This window comes from Trachurus trachurus, assembly GCF_905171665.1.
Source record: "Trachurus trachurus genome assembly, chromosome: 22".
Classification (NCBI taxonomy): Eukaryota; Metazoa; Chordata; class Actinopteri; order Carangiformes; family Carangidae; genus Trachurus; species Trachurus trachurus.
This window is the reverse complement of record NC_139907.1, coordinates 20,788,970-20,812,963: the sequence shown is the minus strand read 5'-3', so window position 1 is coordinate 20,812,963 and position 23,994 is coordinate 20,788,970. Positions and strand designations below refer to the sequence as shown.

Genomic DNA, 23,994 nt, shown 5'->3' with positions numbered 1-23,994 from the left:
CCGGTGCCGACATTTTTACTGTCATTGTAAAACTCAACACAATGTAACCACAGAATGAAGGAATTAACACACTATCGCAACTATTTCACACATTGTCTTCTACAAACACATTGACGACCCGTATTTACAACATCAACCAAACACCCACAAGTCATTGCGCCACAGCCCACAAGGGGCGCTAAAGGAGTTAGATTTGATAGGACTGGTTATACCTATTTTCACTCTTATTGTCAGTTGAGGTACATAAGCAAAGTTATATAAAAAATATTTCTACACTACAGTTCACATTATTGTCACTGAGAAGAAAAGCTTTTTCTTTCTTTTTTCTTTTTGTTTTTTCAAAATATCAACTGGTGTAATTCCAGTTGTATTGTGTATGTCCTTGTCCCTCTCAGGTTAGGTGTACAATGAAATGTACAGCCACTGGAAACAAAAAAGAGAGAGAGAGATTATTAACCAACGATGAGCTAAGATTGTCAAAAGTTGTAACCAGGAATAATGATGTTGTATTACCTCTGACTGTTGGAAATTCAATGATTTCCCATCAGACAGCTGTTTGAAGATTTCTGTTGAACAACACACAAATTGTAAAATAGCCTATATCACCCAATACTGTAGTAGGAAAACCTTTGATCTTTCCACTATGAGATTACTGTATTACTGTAACTGCATTTTGACTAATTTGTAAGACAAGAGTAGTAGACAGTTACTATTCTGACCTACAGTATTGTGAACCAGTCTTGCATGACTTGACTTACTGAGCATGCAGTCCACACGAAGGATGAGACTGATGAAACTCTCCAGTGTCATGTGTCCAGAGGAGGCCCCGTAGCGCAGAGCCATCAGATTCAGCATGTCATCGCTGACATTGATTCCTGAAAAATACACATTGTAGGGTAAACATTCAGGACTAGTTTGTTTTTGTTTTATTTTTCCTCTGATCTTAAGGGAATCTTCATCAAGGGAATAAAATAATTGAAAGAAGGTTTACCTGAGACCACAAATGCATTCCTGAGTTCACTCAGTGACAGTGTACCAGTCCGTGAAACATCTGTTTTGAAGAAAATGTCCTGGCAACAGAAAACACATTACGAGGAAAATGTTAATTCCACGCTGATGCATGTATTAAAGTACAATCCGTTATGGCTTGTTTAAGAAGGATTTAGATCTATTTACCTTGTATGCGACAACCTTTCTCCACAGACGGAGAAACTCCTCACTGTTGAGTTTGCCAGTGATTGATGTCTTTTTAACTCAACATTAAGGCAACAAAGCTACACACGGGTCATTCTGACCTTTTCAATCGAGTAGTGTGAGTAAATATAACTATGGCGTAAGATCTTTATCAAAATATTTAAATAAAATTTGAATCATTAAACTGCAGTGTGTTATGTAATCATCTCTGGCAATTTCAGTATTCATCTTGATAACCCCACAGCGTCCACTACAGTCTGTTTCAATGATTTGATTTAACACAGCATGTTACAGAGCCAACTCATCAACACGGCCACACAATTGACCTTGTCATCTCCTTGGGTACAGATATCAGAATAAGCTCTGTCACTGATGTTGCGCTATCAGACCATTACGGCATTTTCTACAGTGTACACCTAACTGCTGTTCGTGCCCCTTCTACAAGATGTGTCATGAAACGTCACTTTTGCGAATCAATCTTTCCAAACTCATTTTATTTGTGCAAAATCCTCCCTACCACCTTTTTCTGAGAGTGTTAGCTGTTATGAACTCACTGAACGTTTTAACACTCTTCTCCTTGACAGTATTAACATTGCTGCACCTCTGAGATAAAAAACAAAAAAACAAATGTAAAGCCCCTTGGAGAAATGCTGCGACCCAGCTCAAGAGAGACTGCTGTAAAGCTGAGAGGAGTTGGAGAAGAACAAAATTGTTTGTCGACCGCTGTATTTTCATAAACCTACTCAAGAAATACAATAGTAGCCTGAAACAAGCCAGAAGACTTTTCTCAACTGTTATTGACAGCCGCAAACATGATCCGCGATCAGCATTAAGCATTTATTAGCTTTCCAGCGCGACCTACCTCGTCTGTGTCTGTGTTTCAGTCTGTCTGTCTGTCTGTCTGTGCCCACAACTCCTCACAACTCCTCTCTACATACAGCCGATACAGCCGTTTTTTGTGGGGGGGTGAGGGGAGGGAGGGAGGGAGGGTGTGTGTAAATTGGCGATTAGCTTTTAGCATTTATTAGCTTTCCAGCGCGACCTGCCTTGTCTCTGTGTGTGTGTCTGTCAGCCCCTTCTGGCGCTCACACAGACATGAGTGACGGTTAAAAGCTTTTTTTTTCTGTGAGACTACGACCAAAGACGGTTATGACACTCCAAAACGAAGCTGGTAGTCTAGTTAGCTGCTAAATAGCATCAATCAATCTATGCACCGCTGAGGACTTTTTTTTTTTTTTTTTAACGGTCGCCATTGACGTGTTGCTATGACATTGTTTGAAGTGGGCGGGGCCAGAGAGATGTCAATCATAACGAGGGAGCCGTCAATCATAGCGTTATCTGCCACGCCCACACTGTCCTGACCAGTGGCCCCAATAGTGCCTCAATAGCAAAATGAGCTGTTTTTAAACCAGGTTTTCTAATAGTTATGAATAGTTATTGTCACTCAGACTTTTGTGGATGCTTAATGAGGCACTTGACTTTGATATAATATAAGCATTTTTACTATATATAGTCAGGTTTCCAAAGGCTTTAAATCCTACCTCCTCGACAGGAATTTTATAATTAGACTTGGTGACTTCCTGTCAGACAGTCATGCCATAGTATGTGGGGTCCCACAGGGCTCTATCCTGGGTCCGCTTCTTTTCAATCTTTACCTGCTCCCTCTTGGCCGCATTATCAGTAAATACAACATTGATTACCATAATTATGCTGATGACATGCAGCTTCTCATTTCACTACTCTCAATCTCAATGAGTTTTACCTGGTTAAATAAAGGATAAATAAATAAACGACCCTCTGATGACCTCCTACCCATAAACTCCCTTGTCAGCTGTTTGGAAGAAACTGACTGCTGGATGGCAGCTAACAGAAAACTGAAATTCTGGTTGTGGGTGCTAAAGCCCAAATACAGCGGGTGTGTGAGTACTTGATCACTCAAAACCAGTGAACAAATCAAGAACTTAGGCGTTATCATGGATGGAGATCTCTGTTTTAAAAGCCATATCAGCAACATCACTAGGATGGCCTTTTTTCAGCACAGAAATATCTCAAGGATTAGAGGATTTCTCTCCCAGTCCGTTTCAGAAATCATGCATGCTTTTGTCATGAGCCGGCTCGTTTACTGTAACTCTCTGCTTATGGGTCTTCCAAACAATACAATCCACAGATTACAACTTATCCAAAATTCAACTGCATGGGTTCTAACCATGACAAAAAGATCAGACCATATAACTCCAACCCTTCGCAATCTCCACTTTCGATTTAAAATACTCCTTTTGGTTTATAAAGCACTTAATGGTCTGTCTCCTCAGTACCTATCAGAATTGTTATCAGCTCACAATCCTGGCCGATTGCTCAGGCCACAAAGTAGAGATCTCCTCCATGTGCTCAGAACCTTTTCCAAATCCAGCAACATGGCCTTCAGCATCTATGCACCTAAAGAGTGGAATAGTTTACCATAATGAACCCAGAAATTCTCCAACGTTGTGCTCCTCCAAAGCTAAACTTGAGACTTTTCTGTTTGCTAAATGTCTGTGTGTCTTAGTAGGCTATCTATTGCTGTTTACTTTTTAATATGTTGTCCTATCTTTATGTGAAGCACTCAGAACTGCTTCTGCATGATATGGTGCTATATGAATACATTTGAGTTTGAATTTGATTATGATTTTTGGTGGTAGAGGATACATCCATCAGAGCAACCATGCTGCGAGAGGCATCAATGCTGAAGCCTCCAGATTTCAGGTCTCCTAAATTAAACAGAAATGAATCATCAGCAAAAGTATATTACACAGCACAAGCCAACCCAAAAAATTAAAGAAACAAAAAAGAAGAAGAATACAAGAACAAAAGAAACTAGGGAAAAAAAGGACAGGCGGACCACCATTAACCACCATTTAACCCACACAGCCATAGGTGTTGATATTGACCCGACCATTGAGCAGTAACGTAACAAGAAGACGTAGCGGCGGTAGTTTTTTTTTTTTTGCCGTGGTAGTGTTTGTTGGAGCGGCTTGAAACGTCAACCAAAAGAGCTATTTTCTGCCTCTGCACTGGTCTCGCATTTAGGCTTACTGTGACAAAACGGTAACTCCTATCAGAAAAAAACACAGACCAAGAGTGCTGTAAAGACTTCCTGAAAAATTTGGTACGATTTGGTGTTTCTACAGTAAATATTTTGGAGACACTGGCGATTTTAAAACAGAGGTCCGTTTCAGAAAATCTTTGTATTGGAGTCGATGAGGAGCAGAGACAGACGTGGCCGCACTTAAGGCCCCCACATACTCAGGCATACTGTGCGCGTACTGTGAGCAGCGCGGACTCCGTGCGCACTGTCCGCGGACGTTTGAGCTTTCATAGTCGGGCGTATGGCGTCATATTAAAAACAGGTTGATGTGAAGATTTCCCACCGAGCAGTCTATTGCGTGACACAGAGTACGTGTACGCGGAGTACGCACGGTCGTAAATATTGAGCTTTGCGCAGACGGGTCTGGCGGACATCCGCTTTTCGCTTTCTGCACTGAGTCCGCCTCGAGTACGCGCGGATGTCCGCGGACCCATGTACGCCCGAGTATGTGGGGGCCTTTAGAGGCTGACGATGATGTCACGCATTCTGACACGAACATTCCGTGCAATACACAATCATTATAACCTCATAATTTCTCCAAAAATGATCATGGCCATTGATCAGGGATTGATCAAAAACTATAATACCTATCAAAATGTGGAATAATACACCAATACACAAGACTTGTGTATCTAGGTGAAAGTATGCCTGAGCAGTAGCTACTGAGCAGTAGCAGTAAACTCCAATGATTGTTCTTTTTTGCTCTTTTTTTTCCCGCCCGTCCCATTGACTTAATGCAAATTTTTGGGCAGTTTTTCGCGACTTATGTCATGAAAAATTCGTAAACTGTTGAGAAAAGTAATCGCACACTGATCCCGATCAAACCGCACATTTTGATATATAATTTAAACTAGTAGCGAACCGAAAATCATCCGGAAGAGGAAGGAGAAGAATAATAAGTAGGAAAAATCCACACAATAACAGTAGTGCCCGGTGCGCTTGCCCCGTGGCCCTAAAAATTGCTCTGTAATTTGTTGGTGTTCTTTTTACTGTCCAAACCTTTCAGGATTTTTTCATTTAGAAGGCTCTGGAGCTTGTCAGCGTCCACCTCATCATACTGGCAATGACAGACAAACAGTATAAAAAATGATTGAGAAATGAAAAGATTTTTTTTTTTAATGTATTGATTTTTTCTTTTTTGTGTCAACATTTTAATAAAAGTTTTCAAGTCATGAATAAACTAGTAATGTAAGTTAAACATGTTAGTGAGAACATACCTGGTCTGAGTACTGGCGGAAAATAGTCCTTTTATTGTCATCTTCCTCTGTATTTGAGACCGGCTTGATCTGAAATAACAGATAAAAACAAACACAAAACATTTCGCCATTTTACTCTAAAGGGAATGGAAATGCAAAACATATTTCTTATGAGATATAAAGTAGTTAAAAACATGTAACACAATTCGAGTGCAAAAATAATGAGAAAAAACAATGTCATTACAGCTCTTGCTCACCCTTTGAACTGGTTCCTCATTACAGTGGCCAGAGTTCTCACTGTGAGGAAAGATCCAAAGACATTGCACATGGGATTATTGTATTTAATTTTTTCTTGATATAAAAAGCAGTGATGATGAGTGACATATGCCATGCAGATTATTTAATATAATCTACTATAGACAAGTAACATTGAGAAAATAGTGTGTACTTACTAGCCATGGGTCTCTGCTTTGGAGTGGATGGTCAAGAGGAAGGAGGCTGTCTCGTTGGCGTTGAATGTGGATGGCACAATCAGGTATTCAGCAGGTTTTAGGTGCAGGAACTCAACCACATCACGGGCATTCACGTAGGTTTTTGTTTGGGCCACTGGTGAGCGGGTGTTGAAGAAAGTGGCTGGGAACTTCCCCTTCTGTGTCTTGTACTGCAATCAATTGTAAATAAACTGTAAATATCCATTCTTTTCAAGTTATATAATTGACAACAAACAGTGTAGATGGCAAATCTGTATTGTGAGCAGTGAGAGAAGAATTGTTTCTTACTTGTTCTGTCACCTTGAGGGAAATCAGACAGTGAGTTCATATTGGGGAGAGAAGGCAAGTAATTAGTTTACTAGTTGGCAAATTTGCAGTAAAGATAATTATATCATGCATACACACCTACACAGCAGAAACATGTCCCCACTTTTACTCGCACCTTAAAAGGCTTTGGGTGTCAAATCACTATGTCAGCTTTCAGTGTTACCATGGCATTTAAAGCCTTTGGAAACCCGACTATATATAGTAAAAATGCTTATATTATATCAAAGTCAAGTGCCTCATTAAGCATCCACAAAAGTCTGAGTGACAATAACTATTCATAACTATTAGAAAACCTGGTTTAAAAACAGCTCATTTTGCTATTGAGGCCACTGGTCAGGACAGTGTGGGCGTGGCAGATAACGCTATGATTGACAGCTCCCTCGTTATGATTGACATCTCTCTGGCCCCGCCCACTTCAAACAATGTCATAGCAACACGTCAATGGCGACCGTTAAAAAAAAAAAAAAAAAGTCCTCAGCGGTGCATAGATTGATTGATGCTATTTAGCAGCTAACTAGACTACCAGCTTCGTTTTGGAGCGTCATAACCGTCTTTGGTCGTAGTCTCACAGGAAAAAAAAGCTTTTAACCGTCACTCATGTCTGTGTGAGCGCCAGAAGGGGCTGACAGACACACACACAGAGACAAGGCAGGTCGCGCTGGAAAGCTAATAAATGCTAAAAGCTAATCGCCAATTTACACACACCCTCCCTCCCTCCCTCCCCTCACCCCCCCACAAAAAACGGCTGTATCGGCTGTATGTAGAGAGGAGTTGTGAGGAGTTGTGGGCACAAACAGACTGACACACAGACACAGACGAGGTAGGTCGCGCTGGAAAGCTAATAAATGCTAAATGCTGATCGCGGATTTACACCGCCCCCCCACAAAAAAAACGGCTGTATCGGCTGTATGTAGAGAGGAGTTGTGAGGAGCTGTGGGCACAGACAGACAGACAGACAGACACAGCAGGTCGCGCTGGAAAGCTAATAAATGCTAAAAGCTAATCGCCACACACACAATCCCTGTTGACATGGCTCTGGTTGTGAGGACTAGAGAGGAGTGGTGGAGCGACCGTTAGCAGAACGGTTTTGTTCGCTGCCACTGGGGGGCTGGGTGAGAGAACTGACGTGGCGATTTATGAGTGGTTAGAATTTATTGCGTGATAAATCCCAGAGATAACTCCGCCCAATTCAAACCTACTGTACAAAACCTTAAAAGACAAATATTTTGAATTTGGATGGAAACTTTTTTCTAATTATTTTTACATGTTTAATAATATGTACAGTGGGTACGGAAAGTATTCAGACCCCTTTAAATTTTTCACTCTTTGTTTCATTGCAGCCATTTGTTAAAATCAAAAAAGTTCATTTTATTTCTCATTAATGTACACTCAGCACCCCATCTTGACAGAAAAAAACAGAAATGTAGAATTTTTTGCAAATTTATTAAAAAAGAAAAACTGAAATATCACATGGCCATAAGTATTCAGACCCCTTTAAATTTTTCACTTTGCAGCCATTTGCTAAAATCAAAAAAGTTCATTTTATTTCTCATTAATGTACACTCAGCACCCCAGCTTGACAGAAAAAAACAGAAATGTAGAAATTTTTGCAAATTTATTAAAAAAGAAAAACTGAAATATCACATGGTCATAAGTAACCCTTTGCTGTGACACTCATATTTAACTCGCATGCTGTCCATTTCTTCTGATCCTCCTTGAGATGGTTCTACTCCTTCATTGGAGGTTACAAAAGAATTTCTGCAGCACTCAAGGTTCCTAAGAGCACAGTGGCCTCCAGAATCCTTAAATGGAAGAAGTTTGGGACGACCAGAACTCTTCCTAGACCTGGCCGTCCAGCCAAACTGAGCAATCGTGGGAGAAGAGCCTTGGTGAGAGAGGTAAAGAAGAACCCAAAGATCACTGTGGCTGAGCTCCAGAGATGCAGTGGGGAGATGGGAGAAAGTTCCACAAAGTCAACTATCACTGCAGCCCTTTGTATTGGGCAGGTGATGAGCAGTGCCTGGTTTTCTCCACACATACCGCTTAGAATTAATTGCAAAAAGTTCAATCTTCGTCTCATCAGACCAGAGAATCATATTTCTCATAGTCTGGGAGTCCTTCATGTGTTTTTTGGCAAACTCTATGCAGGCTTTCATATGTCTTGCACTGAGGAGAGGCTTCCGTCGGGCCACTCTGCCATAAAGCCCCGACTGGTGGAGGGCTGCAGTGATAGTTGACCATCTGGAACTTTCTCCCATCTCCCCACTGCATCTCTGGTGCTCAGCCACAGTGATCTTTGGGTTCTTCTTTACCTCTCTCACCAACGCTCTTCTCCCACGATTGCTCAGTTTGGCTGGACGGCCAGGTCTAGGAAGAGTTCTGGTCGTCCCAAACTTCTTCCATTTAAGGATTATGGAGGCCACTGTGCTCTTAGGAACCTTGAGTGCTGCAGAAATTCTTTTGTAACCTCCAATGAAGGAGTAGAACCATCTCAAGGAGGATCAGAAGAAATGGACAGCATGTGAGTTAAATATGAGTGTCACAGCAAAGGGTTATTTATGACCATGTGATATTTCAGTTTTTCTTTTTTAATAGATTTGCAAAAATTTCTACATTTCTGTTTTTTTCTGTCAAGCTGGGGTGCTGAGTGTACATTAATGAGAAATAAAATGAACTTTTTTGATTTTAGCAAATGGCTGCAAAGTGAAAAATTTAAAGGGGTCTGAATACTTATGGCCATGTGATATTTCAGTTTTTCTTTTTTAATAAATTTGCAAAAAATTCTACATTTCTGTTTTTTTCTGTCAAGATGGGGTGCTGAGTGTACATTAATGAGAAATAAAATGAACTTTTTTGATTTTAACAAATGGCTGCAATGAAACAAAGAGTGAAAAATTTAAAGGGGTCTGAATACTTTCCGTACCCACTGTACATAAGACCCTAAAATACATAGTTAGGAGGCTTTGGTGGATTTGGGTTTCCAAAGGCTTTAACTTCTATAGAATGTGGCCTCATACAAGGCCTCAGGCGTAGTTTGCAAGTTGCAACCAGGGACAGATTCTGACATTTTAAAAATTCCTTTAGGTGGTATAATTATGAGGGGCTACATTGCATATGGTGAAGTAAAGCCAATTTTATCTACACATGTATCACTTGAAGGCACTTAATAGAGAGGGTCAAGACCTTCTCTTCATAACAGTGTTGACAGAGATCCAACAGATCCCACCAAGAGAAAGTATACATGGCAACAGTGACAAGAAAAAAACGTCCCTAAAGAGGCAGAGACATTGAGCAGAACCAAACTCAGTGTAGGTGCCCATCGGCTTCGACCACTTATCTAATACAATGCTTGTAATATCCACACACTATGACAGAATCAATAAAGAGCTATGCTTACTTCAAACACACAGAATCCAATGTGGAAACTCTGAACAAGGCGTCGGTTTCTCTTGTCAGGCTTTTGCATTAGAGATACCAACATGTTTTTTTCACCATCACTCTCTGAAACCTTGATACGATACTGTGGATTAGTCCAGTAACTGTCTGGTAGACAAAGAAAGAAACAAAGTTTATGTGTGGCATAATCAGACATTTTGTGTGTGAATCAAGTCAAAACTGATCTAAAAATATCCATTACCAAATCTACTATTGTGATTTGCCAAGTTGAACAGGTTGAAGTTGAGTACATGACATTGTGACTTGTGTGAGTTGTTTTTATTGCCAATTTTAACTGTCTGGCTTGTATGAAGTGTGCCACTGGTTCATACAAGATAAGATGCTGTGTAAAACCATGTTACAGTGACGTCCTGTCTTATCACATCACTGCTCATCCACTTTGCACCAGGCACGTGCACACATAGGGCCCAAAGGGTATTAAAAAGTGCCCTTTTTATGTTTTTTTTTTTTTTTCAATAAATAAATACATTCCTGTTGTGCATGGGGAAGTAAACAACGGCGCTGTAAACATGCCACGGTTATCTACCATACGCATTTCCTTGTAATATAGCCTACATGTATGTACGTTGGTGTGTGTGTGTTGTCCGCTGCTGCTCCGCTCGCTCTGTCTCTCACTGAGGGGCGGGGCTGCACGCTCCCTCACATGCACAGAGAGAGAGAGAGAGAAAAGTACAAGCTGCTGCCTCATCGATAACTCTGTGTGTGCTGCACATAGATGAGACGTGACAGTGGAGCGACTTAAACCTTTGTGAGTTATAAATCCACCAACATAACTTCCTTGTCGATTCTGACAAGTCGCCGTCCACTTATTCAACGAGCTTAATATGAGTCATATTTGAGAAAAGCGCCCATTTGTGTTTGTTTAGCTAACTACTTGTTAAGAGTTAAGCCCCCACCCCGTCCTCTGTCTAACATCACCTGAATGTAGTGAACAACAGCAGCAACAGGAGGAATCACTCACTTTGCTTGATTTCACTGACCATTTTAATTTGTTTCCAGATATTGGCTGTGTTCGAAACCGCATACTTCTCCTACTACTCGTACTACTCATACTAACGATTTGAGTATGCAGTATGTTCACACTGCGCAGTATGCGATTAGCAGTAGGCGAGAAGTTCCCGGATGCATACTAGATTCGGCCGAAATGTTGAGTATACATCATGAGGTCACTACTCATACTCAAACTACCCAAGATGCAACGCAACGTGACGTCAAGGACCGCCTCTTCCTTGCCGCGAAAAAAAAAAAAAAAAAAAGAACGGAGAAGGAGGAGCACGAGGTCGGTCCAAACGGCGTTTCCAAGCTAGCCACAGTGGGGACAGGTTCACTTCCTGTTTATAAAGTAAGAGCACTGACGTCATTGTAACGGCTTTCTTTATGGTCAATTGCAACGGGTGCTTTATTTTGACACAGAAACCGAAAGTACAGTGCTCACTACGGCTGGTTTTACTAACGCCAGAGAAGTCCGACTTCGTCCGACTAAAATTGTAAATATGTGTTATTTTGTCATTTTTTCAACACCATGGGGATACGAAGTAGTACTTTCTCGCCTGAAAATGTTTCAAATGTTGCTGAAGTTATATATTTACAGAGTTTAGAGCTTAAGTGAAATCAGCTTCAGGACGGCTGATTTCGGCTCGGGCAGGAGCGAAATGCATTGTGGGTTATCATAGTACGCAGCAGTGTGAACGCTCTGCATACTGTATGATCGATTAGTATGGAGTATGGAAGTATGCAGTATGGAAGTATGTAGTATGGAGTATGTGGTTTCGAACACAGCCATAGAGTTACCGGTAATTGTGATGTTGCGGTCATGTGACTCCCTGGCTCTGTCTGATTGGTTAAACGGAGGCAAACGTCGCGAGTGGCTACATCTGATTGGTGAAACGAAGTCATGTGACAGAGGCTCGGAAGTATCTCCATTAAAAAATAAACAATTTGCGCATTGGATCGATAAGAAAAAGTAGCGAGTAGCGACCGGAATGCAGCTCAATGTAACGGAGTAAAAGTACCGCTTCTTCTGAAGAAATATACTCAAGTAAAAGTAACAAGTATGCTGTATTGAAACTACTCTTAGAAGTACAATTTATCCAAAAAGTTACTCAAGTAAATGTAACGGAGTAAATGTAGCGCGTTACTACCCACCTCTGGTGAGGAGGAGGATTTTAAAGGTGATGCGATCTTTGACAGGGAGCCAGTGGAGGGAGTGAAGGACAGGAGTAATGTGATCACGGGACCGAGTGTGTGTGAGTAGGCGAGCAGCAGAGTTCTGGACCATCTGGAGTCTATGGAGGGAGTGAGCGGTGATGCCAGTGAGGAGAGAGTTGCAATAGTCAAGACGGGAGGAGATGAAGGCATGAATGAGGGATTCAGCAGCTGGGGGGGAAAGACAGTTTTTGATTTTGGCGATGTTACGGAGGTCCAGGTATGAGGTTTTAATGACTGAGTTGACGTGAGGATCAAATGACAGGGTGGGGTCCAGGATGAAACCAAGGTTACGTGCGAGAGGGGAGGGGGTGATGGTTGCATTATCAATGGTGAGTGAGATGGGACCAGATGTACGGAGGGTGGATTTGGTGCCAATGAGGAGGAGTTCAGTCTTGTCGGCATTGAGTTTGAGAAAGTTGTGGGTTAACCATGATTTTATTGCAGAGATGCAGGTTTCAATGTGGGTGAGAGGTGGGTTCTGGGTGGGATTTGTGGTATTGGTGCAGAGGTAGGTTTGAATGTCGTCGGCATAGAAATGGAAGTCCAGTTTGAAGTTGCGGATGATGTGGCCAAGAGGGAGCAGATAACAGATGAAGAGGAGGGGGCCAAGGACAGAGCCTTGGGGGACGCCCTGTGTGACGGGAGAGGGGTGAGGTGTGTCCGGAAAGGGAGATGAAATGTTGTCTGTCAGTGAGATATGAGGTGAGCCAGTCCAGTGCGGTGCCCTCAACACCCAGCTGGCGCAGCCTTTGGAGGAGAATGGAGTGGTTGACCGTGTCTAAGACTGCGCTGAGGTCCAGGAGCAGCAGGATGTTGAGGGCACCGGAGTCTGCGGAGATGAGAAGGTCGTTGATGACTTTAACCAGGGCAGTTTCAGTGCTGTGGAGGGGACGGAAACCAGATTGGAAGGGATCATAGAGATTGTTGAACTGAAGATGAGAGTGGAGTTGAGCGGAGACAACACGCTCAAGGGTTTTGGATAGAAACGGAAGGTTGGAGATGGGGCGGTAGTTGGACAGGATTGCTGGGTCAAGGGAAGGCTTTTTGAGAATGGGAGTGACAGATGCAAGTTTAAAGATGGAGGGAACATAGCCAAGGGACAGAGACTGATTGTAGAGGGTGGTGAGGTGGGGGAGGAGGGGAGGAAGGCAGGCCTTAGTTAGGGGGGTGGGGAGAGGGTCCAGGGAGCAGGTGGTGGTCTTGGAGGCAGAAATGATGTCAGAGATAAGGGAGGAGGTGACTGGGGTGAAGGCAGTGATCAGGTGGTCAGGGAGGGGGAGGGTGATTGGAGGGGGTGCTGGGGCAGAGGGGTCAGAGATGGAGGCGGCCAGTGAGGTGTTGATTTGGGAGATCCTGTTGCTGAAGGAGTGGAGGAAGGAGTTGCAGAGGTTAGTGGAGGAGGGTGGGTTGTTGTTGGAAGGATGAAGAAGCTTCTTGACTGTGGAGAAAAGGATGCAAGGGTTGCGATTAGAGCTGTTGATAAGGGTGGAGAAATGGGAAGTCTTGGCGGCTTGGAGAGCATCACGGTAGGAGGAGATGTGACTCTTGTAGGCCTGAGCATGGACGGTGAGGTGGGTTTTCCTGTACAATCTTTCCAATTGACGGCCGGTTTGTTTCATGTTGCGCAGTTCGGGGGTGTACCAGGGGGCGGAGGTGACAAAGGAGAGGGATTTATCACCCTCAAGCTCCTTCTGGGCTTCATAGAACGGACGGAGGAAATCAACCAGGAAAGAGAGGATTTCAGGTGATACATTATCCATGCGGTGGCTCTCGTCGCGACTGGCCAGCTTATCAGTGAGCTCTCCATACACTGCATTGAAAGACTGTAAGGTCAGAAAAACGCTACTGAATCTGGTGTCAGCCATCTGTTTAGCAGTAGTAGACCGTGTGCTGTTGATTCCTGACTTCTTCGCATATTTTACGAGGACCTTGGCTGCCACTATAGTCTCTTCGACTTCAAGGGCTTCCTGTTTTAGCTCTTCTATATCTAGTGCATGTTTGAGAGCAGTGTTGATGGTATGATCGATGCAGGACATGTGGGGATATGGCTCGAGTGCTTTCAAAATGTTCGCACCCTGGTCTGTAACCCACATCACCTTGTTGAAGAGACTGGCATCAAATCCCAGCACAGATATCAGTAGTCGTTTAAAGCAGATATCAGTGGAATGTTTTTGTTAATATAAGTCCTAAATAGTCCTATTTTCCGTCAGCAATCACTTACATGAAGTATTTCAGCCTAAACACGAGTCTCTCCGTCACTCTGCTCTGCTGTAACCCGAGGAGAAAATTTTCCTTGTGGGATACAAGTGTTATCCAATGAGGAGAGAGAACGGCATGAAGGGCTGTGTGTGCAGCCAAGGGATGCGCGTGAATGTGGTGACGTAGCACGAGGACCAATTGATGCCTGACAAGGGCGGGGGCTGCTAACTCATGGTGCGTTCAAAGAAACTCGTACTTTGTGTTTTTCCTTCCTGTGAAGTCATACCAGTTCGATCTGGTACGAGTTCACGGGTCGGAAGTTACGAGTGGCCGTTATAGGGAACTTTCACAGACAACAGGATGGTAAAAACACGAGCTACGGGTTACCTGGAACGCTACCAAGTCGTAGTTGTGACTTGAAGCTGTAACTTACGGTTTCAAAAGCCTGCCTTGAACGCAGCATTAGCCGAAACGGCCGTGAAGCTGATATCTGCTTTAAGCTCTCTTCTGATATTTTCGCCACTTTTGGCTTTTTCGAGAGGGAACTTGGCTGTGACAAGGACACGACTCTTGAGCTGAAAATCTGCTGTCACATAATGACAGGTAACAGAGGTGTAGCTGGCCTGTTGGAAAGAGTCACTCCACATATCAGTGGTCATGGAGACATTTACACCAGTAGAGATGATATCTGATAACAAGCACTTTCCTGTCATTTTCCGTCTCTGTGGCAGTATTATTAGAGACAGTGGTAACATCAGGTAGCACATCTTCAACTTTAACTCGGCCGTAGGTCGCCCCCACATTGATGAGCTCCTGAGCAAGCTCCAAAAATCCCTCCCCCTCAATGGTCGCGAAGGGCACCACATCACGGCAGCAGAACTTGACTGTTTTCTTTGTGACTTGACATTTTGCCGAAGCTGGAACTTTCGGTGAACTTGAGACGGTGAAACTAGTTAGTTGCAGCTGTCTCCCACTTCCTGCCCCAAAACGATTGCACCCTCCCCCTTCAAGATGACGGCGAAGGCTGTTGGTCCCCGTGCCCTTACTGTGATAGGATAAGACACTGTGACACTTACGGCACTGCACAAAGCCGGTAATTTCTTTGATCTGAGGATCAAACACCAGGTCATAGTGCTCCCATAACTCAGCATTAGTTCCACGTCAGGTATTTGGCACACTCGATTTAAAAAATAAATTGTTCTATCTATGCCACACCCATACACACACACACACACACACACACTCTCTCTCTCTCTCTCTCTCTCTCTCTCTCTCTCTCTCTCTCTCTCTCTCTCTCTCTCTCTCTCTCCCTCCCTCCCTCCCTCCCTCCCTCTCCATTATTTGAAATGAGAAGTGGTAGTGGAGGAGGAGGTAGGCTACCGTCGTTTTAATTCACCAACTGAAAAACAGCCATCCATCATTTAAAAATGGAATCTCGGACTGTGACACTCGGTAGCTACCTGAGAATATTGTAACGGTACCGATCACAGTGGTAGCCTACGTTTCATGAAGTGTGCCTAATGAGCACTCATGAGGAGGAGTCTCCTCTCCGGGCGTAACACAATGTCAATATTTATCTCATCACAGGCCACCATGCAGCCCGACCTGACCCGAGCCCGAATTAATTCATTAAAAACTCGGCCCGGCCCGTTACCCGGGCGGGCTGCCCGACCTGGGCGGGTACCCGACCCGATTCCATCCTCTATGATCAACCATCATGTAAGATATTCTATTCAATTATGAAGCTTCTTATTTATCGTTTTAGGTTTTTATAAAGTACAAACATCCTGGGAGTACCTCGGTTGTTCATGCATCCTCCAGCAGTGGTTCCTGCAACCCATCTGCCCTCATAAGTGGAGGTGTTCCATTTAGCAGAGTTTTGATCAAGGAAGTCTGGAGTCACGCAGCAGATGTCAAGATCTTTGTAGAACTTACAGAAGTCTTGCACAGTCATCCTGTTAAAACAAAAGTTAGATGACACACAATTTGCTATGTTCTTTTCTGTGTGTCAAAAACATTTGAAACCCTATACCTGACAAAGACAGTTAAAGTTTCATAAATTCCAGTTGGGTACCACAGGCAATCAGAAAATATTTTCTGGTGGCAGTAGGTTTCCAGATCTCTGATCCTCTTAGAGTCAAGCAGTCTCCTCTTGTTTATGGGGTACTATCCTGCAGTTCAGGCCGCAGTTCTTATCCTGCTGGACTTACCGTAGCATGACTTATGATACATTACGTAACCATCTTTCCTTATCTTCCAGTGTACTACTGAACGGTCATGACAACAACAACATGCATGCCCCTGGGATGCATGTTAAAAAATATCATAAAAATGTGTATCAGGTGTAAGATAGCTAGAGAAGGTTGATGGTTAGAGAAGATTTCTACATTGTGACTTGGTGTGCTTACCAAAACTCTCCATCATCATCCACTGCAAGACACATCTCACGATCCTGAGGGCTCACTGTTTGCCACAGAGGTGACCTTGAAGACAATTAATAGTTTAAGCAAGAGAAGAGACAATATTTCCCCTCCCCTCTCAACTCTCTTCTTAACATGTACATCAGTTCAGGTCCTTGCAGGTGGCATGTTCTGTGATTGAAAGGTCATTGTTAAGCTGCCTTTAAGGCAAGACTTAATTACTTAACTCTCACTGGAGAAACCAGTTTAGAACAACTAGAGGAAGATTCTCAGCAAAGAGATTATATTAACAAAAAGTAAAATGTTTGTGTGTATGTGTGTGCAACAATAAATATATTTTAAACTGATTTTACCACTAGAACATTTAAATAATTTTGCAAAAGCAAATCTATAGACCTATAGTATTTCTTACTTATCACTCCAGTCCCTTTTCCATTCTCCTTGGCCCCATGGGTTCCACAGACGCACCAGGTCCACAACTTGCCCTCGGGACATAAGCTGTCCAATCATCACAGAAGAGGTACATGGTTATGTACAATAAATGTAAAAGTGCAAATAAATCTGGTCAACTGTGGCAGCAACAACTTTCATGATCAATATCAGAAAAGTGATATTAGCTTTACTTCCAATTCCAAATGTATTGTTTGAGGTGTAGTTCCTCACCTGTTTGACACCTGTGATAGTGTAAGCATGGCCTTGGACCAGTCCATTTGGTAAAACAGTGTTTTCAGAGGTCTCCTACAAGCCAAAAATATGTATCATCACTGAGAGCTGACAGATATGTATAGAGGATTACAGCCACTTCTTTTTTTTGCAAGTATCACTTCAATCTCTAATTTCTTTTTTCAGAATCTGAGTATTTATTACTTGCTAAAAGAAAATGTACCCATCCACCAAAATGTCTTTCCATCTTAATTTAAGTCAACCATATTTTTTTAATTGTTTGTGCAGAAAATCATAATTTCTCCACAGCCCACCGCTTTAATTAAAAAATATAGTCTAGCCTTAAATTTCATTCTGTCTCCCCAAGAAACATTTTATTATCATTGTGCATATTAATAGGCTGTGTACACTTCAGTATTGGGTTTTTGTGGTTTCATATTACATACCCCCTGAGCTGTACCACATCCCATCAGTGAGCTACATCTGCCAGCTCTGAATAGCAGCTCCCATAAGTTTGAAGGAGGGTTTTGCAATTGGATGCTCATGTGGACACCACCAGTGAAATCCAACATAGCCTCTGCTGGAGTACCAAGATTCATGTCGGCATAGGAACCACACACCCTGACACAAGCAGAAGAGATATTGAGTTGCAGTTGTTATAATCCACATGTGAGGCAAAATTATTTCAATTAGTTTCCTTTTTTCTTTTCCAAGACAACAAATTTCTCATACCTTTTTGTTGACAGTTTCAGCGCTTTCTTCCACCTTCGGCATGTGGTGACATGCCTTATCAGTTCTGAGGAAGGCGGAAGAAAACGCCAAAACTGTCAACAAAAAGGTATGAGGAAATTTCTTGTCTTGGAAAAGAAAAAAGGAAACTAATTATTTCATACGGACATAATGAACTTTCATTCATTCATACTTGGCATAAGCCTTCTCCAGCAAAGCAGGCCAGAACTCATTTGGGTCTTTTGAGTGGACAAAGATTAGTTTGTAATTGATCGTTGGTAGCTTGTCATCAATGATGACATCCACCCATCTTCCAAACCTCCAGAACTGAAATGACAAAAAGTAAGATATGATGAATATACAGTAGGCCTATATAAGGAATATGAGACTCATCTATTGTACTCCACAAGACTGGCTCAAACAATAATTACTAGGTTGGATTGCTGACTTGCAGGTTAGGTGAAGAGGCCCACAGTGGCATTTTTTGTAAAGAAGTCATAGACATCCAGTTAATATTTCAAAGTGGCTTCGCATCACATCAGCCGACACAGCTGTTCTCTCCGTGTAAATATGACTAAAAGATAATAACGTGTGTGCAATTGTGCATGTCTGTGCGTGTGTGTGTCTGTGCGTGTGTGTGTGTGTGTGTGTGTGTGTGTGCATTTACCCTGAAGTGAAACATCCCACAGTAGTTTTCATCAAATGTTTGTTCAAGAGGAACAACTTGCCCGAGGACATGATTCTGGAAGGTCAGAGCTCCGATAGATGCAAGAAACCAGCAGTTTCCTGAATAGAATAGAAATTGTACATATTGAGATATCAGAAAGTCATTTAACAGTAAAACATTTTGAATACAGACATTTTCCTACCAAGTATTCCTTGACCAAAGTCAAATCTGGAGACCCCATCAAGTACGAAGGATGCATTAGGAGCAATTTTCTAAAATATAATAATAATAATAAAAAAATAGATAGATAGATATGTTTATTATAAAACATTTTACATTACATTACATTAACCTTTTGTGTGATGAGGGATATTAATGCTCTCAAAAGCACTCACATTTGGTCTCAGCCACACCACACGTCCCTCGTCACTTGGGGCTAGCAACCCCTGACCTATGGATCTTCTGTCAGGTGGGAACATGTCATCAATGTACCTTACCCCTTGTATGAGACAGTACTGTTTAAGCTGCTGGTAGTCTTGGTTTAAGAATTTCTCAGGATTGGCAACACTCCCATAACCATCCTGCTTATTACGAGCCCCCAAGATGTTCAGGCACACACCAGGAGGAGGCATTGTCGCGGGTTATGTTTGGACTCTGTTAAGGAAAAGAAGAACTACTTTGATATTCATTAGGGATTTGCATGCAAGTTCTAAAAGAGACACTAAGAAAGTTTGTTGTTGTTGTTTTTATGCAAGGGCATGAAATTCTGTTATGTCTATGCATAATGACAATAAAGAATTCTTGAATCTTTAACTTCTACAATTGTCCTGTATGTGGCAAAGAGTCACATTAAAAACTCATCTTAAAAAATGACTTGAGTTTAAGCCACCCATGTGATTGTATTTAACTTCTGCTACCTTTGCAATGTTTACTATTATAATTATTATGATAATGAGTCAGAGTGTGTAATATATAAGTGAATGTGTTTAGTTTCACAAAACAAAAAAAGAAATGGAACTGTAACTTGTGTCTAACTGCTGAAAAAGTCCAAAAGACCCACATTATATGTATGTTTACAAATTAAATGGCTTCTTGTCATTTGCAAAGCTGATGGAAAGAGGGAGAGGTGGTGTAAAATCAATCAAATGTTTCAAATCCCAATACTGAATAATTCTTTGACATTTAGTCAACCGCAATAACAAAGATATTTCTGTAGTTCTTTAATTCTTTGAATTTAGGACCATTTTAACAAGTCACAAGGAGGTTTGTAAGTAAAAGCATGTTGTTAAACCATTACGAACCTAAATCCGAAATATTACCTTTAAAATCTGTATTTGTTTTGTTTACTACAATAATTTGGTTTTCCTCTTATCTGTTTCCATCTGTATCAGATACATTTTAAGACTTGTATAAAATATGCAATTACTGTGGTCTGAAAAGAATACTGGAATGGTAGAATATTTTGAAATATTATTAGTAATAACATTAGCAAAAGAAAGGGTTTTGTGCATTTACATGCTTAAAAGTATTCATATCACTGTTCAGTGTGACAAAATTATACGTCTTTTAAAGATTGTCGCTGGTATAGGGACAACACACACTACTACTGAAAATAGTTTTCAAAGAACTTACCTCACTGGCTTGAAAGAGAAAATCTGCAGTGCAGTGAAGAGGGAAGTGGATCAGCAAGTCATAGTGGAGAAGCTTAGGTGCCTATGTAATGCCTGTAAATGCCTCAAGACTGAAGATGGAGCAAACCCCGCCTGTAGTGTACCTGCAGTGTAATCTTTTAACAGACAGAGGGAAAGACAAGGAGAAAAACACTTTCACTTTCAAGGAACCTGATAGATGCCCCTTTGTGTGAAGCACACCTGACCTGGTTTGTTGGTTTGTTAATTACATTATACACAGTTATTTCAATAGCACCAGAGTGGTGGCCAATGATCAATCAAGCTGTCACATCAAGGGCACGAGATAAGACAAGAGGCTTCTGCGTTTTCGTCCGCCTTCCTCAGAACTGATAAGGCATGTCACCGTCTGTCACAGCAAAAAAAAGTGAGGAGCGGAGAAGCGGAACAGCCGTTGCAGGCGCCACTTTCAAATGTTTAACGTTACGCTGTTGTTTACGTTCGGCCGTTGTTTACATTCGGATGCAATCAGGAAATGCTCCGAAGGCTAGACCGTCTCATTTACCGACGGTTGATGCAGCCGATGGAGGAGCCTCCGAAGCCGTTGCCTCCGGAGACCGCGTAGGCTGGGTCCTCCGAAGGCTGCAGCCCCTGAATTGAGACACAGCTATAGTTTTCTCTAAATTGTGCGGGACTATTTTTCACCCAGCCCCCCCAAAATGTAGGCCTATGTATAAAAATATGAAAATAAATTGCGTGTAGGCCTAGATATTGTTTAGGGATTTTTTTTACTAAACGTTTACAGTTTCATTCCGTGTAAACGTTTACACATGTACAAGGTCACACCCCTAAATAAATGCCAAAGCTGAATGACCACACCTTTTTTTTCTGTTCCTACTTCGCCAGTCACCTGGTTGCCTGGTTACCTGCACTTACCGTTCGGAGAGGGAGGAGGGTGGGTGGGGGGGGGGTTAACGTCGTCGAACGGCGCAGGCTGACTGTTGCAATAGCCTACTCGGAAAAAAAACACGGCTGATGGCTCGTAATGAGCAAAACTCCACAGGGCAGCTTTAAACAGACCATGACAACATTGCACCACACTGGAATGCTTCACCTACTCCAGATTGTCCAACCAAAACTGAAGGAACGTTAACCTATTGCAAAGCTGAATCACAATAACATGCCATAGGCTAAATCTTGAGATTCTTTGTGTTATATGATCAGGGGCGGAGTGGGGCACCAAAATCTACCGGGAAAATTCTGACCGCACCGGCCCACCATCGGCCCGGCCCAAACCCCCCCCCCCCCCACCCCCACACACACACACACCCACACCATTTACATATTTCTGTTTCCGCTCACCGCTCAAACAGAGCTATGTGTCATTCCGTATGGCAAAATATATGAGTGCCACAAGCAAAAAAAAGAAAAAAGAAAAATGTGGGTTAAACAACTTAATTGGGGGTCTGGGGGTCCTCCCCCAGAATTTTTTTTATAATGGCTACACCATTTCCCATATTCTGGTGCATTTTAACACATTGTTACTTAGCTAAAAAAAAAAGAAAGAAAGAAAGAAATTACAGAAATACAGAATGTGAAAGAGCTGCAATTAGTGCCTCCCAAGCAGATTTAGCCTACTTACAGTACAGTAACACTGCTGACCATAACATTACATCCAGTCATGTTTATTCCTTTATTTCCCCCTCTCAACTACTCTACTCTGCAAATGGATTTTACTGACAGCGCTCTGCAAACGCCACGGTTTCGTTTCGGGTCTTGTCCTACTCACCAACATGCTTCGGTGCCCGTGGAGGAGACAGAGCAGCTGCTGCTGTGATGTGAGAGGTTCCGGCTCGTAACGGTACCGCGGTCCGCGTACCGACGCGCACTGGCCCACTTACAGTAAAGCACGGACTGTGTTGTCTTGTTAAATTAATATAACTTATAGATAACGTAACACACGGGCAGGACTGATAAGGTTTGCTGGTTGGCGTCCGTGAGTCGTTCTGTTTTTAGCCGTAGCCGCTAGTTTAATGATAACTTTCACAGTGATAGGATTTCCCATTTCCCATGAGGCTTTGCACCATTCTACATTAGTTTAAGAACAAACAAACAAATTAAATTGCTGGTTATTTTATATTTTGTGGTCATGAAAGTTCTGTAACATTGAAGAAAAAATAATTAGATAAAGATAGGAGGCTAAACAAAAATAATTTAGTAGGCTGGATTGATCGCAACCATGAGTGAGAGGTAGAGAGACATTAAGGGGTTCAAATAATGGGTGGACTTTTGTATATATGTATAGGTAGAGCTTGGAGATTATGATGTGGGCTTGCAGTAAATGTTACTTTTAACTCGTGAGCACCACACGGCCACGCAGGGCAGCTTAAGGGCCGGCTCACTTGAGTTTATTGGCCGCCGGCCGACCGGGAAATCTCCCGGTCCTCCCGATGGCCACTCCGCCCCTGTATATGATAAAAGTTATATACCTGCAGAAATTGTCAATGAAAATGATTAAATTGCATTGGAAATTCTGCAACGTGACTGCCACAAGGTCCACTCCCTAAAAGGATTAGTTAATTACCCACTGTAATACACATTAAGGAAATCAAATTATAGCATGCAGTGTTCTAAAAACTTGTTCTCACAAGAACAACTTAAGAAAACAGTAGGAAAAAGTCCCTGGAAATATAAAAGTGATTTGCTGTCATGGACATTGATACATCATCAAAATGACTCTTCTTCTTGAGAACTGGAGGATAAAGTGATATTCAATATAACCTTACCTCATTTCTTCCACTTGTGACAATGCTTGAAACAATAGACACAAGGCAGTGATTGGCTGCTGAAGTGGGGAGTGATAAGAGAGTCAAGGTTTTCATTCACATTTCTGTTTTTTTTTTTTTTGCAAGACGTGAACTACTACAGTACCATTATAGGTAAGCAGCACCTATGTAAAATTATCCTTGCCCCAGTTCACTTGTCCTCTGTAATTTTCTGTAAATCCAGTGGTGACTGACATTTAAGGGGTAAACCTGCCCGTTCCTGTACAGGATTTAAAATGCAGTGGAGGGGATGAAGAAGAGTGCATACATGCAGACCATGACCACACTGGAATGCTTCACCTACTCCAGATTGTCCAACCAAAACTGAAGGAACGTTAACCTATTGCAAAGCTGAATCACAATAACATGCCATAGGCTAAATCTTGGGATTAGCTGTAACATGAAGCTGTCACATCAAGGGCACGAGATAGACATAGAAGGGCATAGAGAAGACAAGACGCTCTTGTTAAAATGGACTGCACTGCATCTGGCCAGTGGCTCATGCACTTTTGTTTACAAAAGGTGTTATTCTATGACCAAGGTCAAGTCCATGTCCTTATATAGATTTTGTCACCAAAGGATCGGGGGAAACTGGCCACAGCAATGATAATTCATTCATGTCATTTGTGAATGTCTTTATTTTCACTGACAAAATATACAACAAAATTATATAAGCTCCTGCAAAGTACTTGACAGAAAAATCACAATCAGTCCTAACAAACATGCACACACACATACTCACACAAAATAGTATATGAATGTTCAAAGATACAAAGTGGATTGCTTATGTTAAAAAACAAACAAACAAAAACAGATGGCACTTGATGAAGTATTACAAGTATTACCTGAGGTAGAAAGTTGAAATTG

General features: G+C 42.1%; 1 protein-coding gene across 1 annotated transcript; it reads right to left on the bottom strand.

Moving 5' to 3' along the window:
- Window positions 1–396: 396 nt before the first annotated feature.
- Window positions 397–19,306, bottom strand: LOC311005250 (calpain-1 catalytic subunit-like; the record flags this gene model as incomplete). The annotated part of the gene is made up of 20 exons (XM_083997606.1): window positions 397–423; window positions 514–566; window positions 759–875; window positions 992–1,070; window positions 1,177–1,245; window positions 3,880–3,941; window positions 5,318–5,375; window positions 5,536–5,604; window positions 5,772–5,811; window positions 5,967–6,175; window positions 9,730–9,875; window positions 15,993–16,150; window positions 16,604–16,678; window positions 17,028–17,113; window positions 17,279–17,353; window positions 17,725–17,899; window positions 18,201–18,334; window positions 18,675–18,793; window positions 18,877–18,946; window positions 19,070–19,306. 20 exons carry the CDS (start codon window positions 19,304–19,306, stop codon window positions 397–399), a joined length of 2,058 nt encoding a protein of 685 aa, XP_083853732.1.
- Window positions 19,307–23,994: the final 4,688 nt, after the last annotated feature.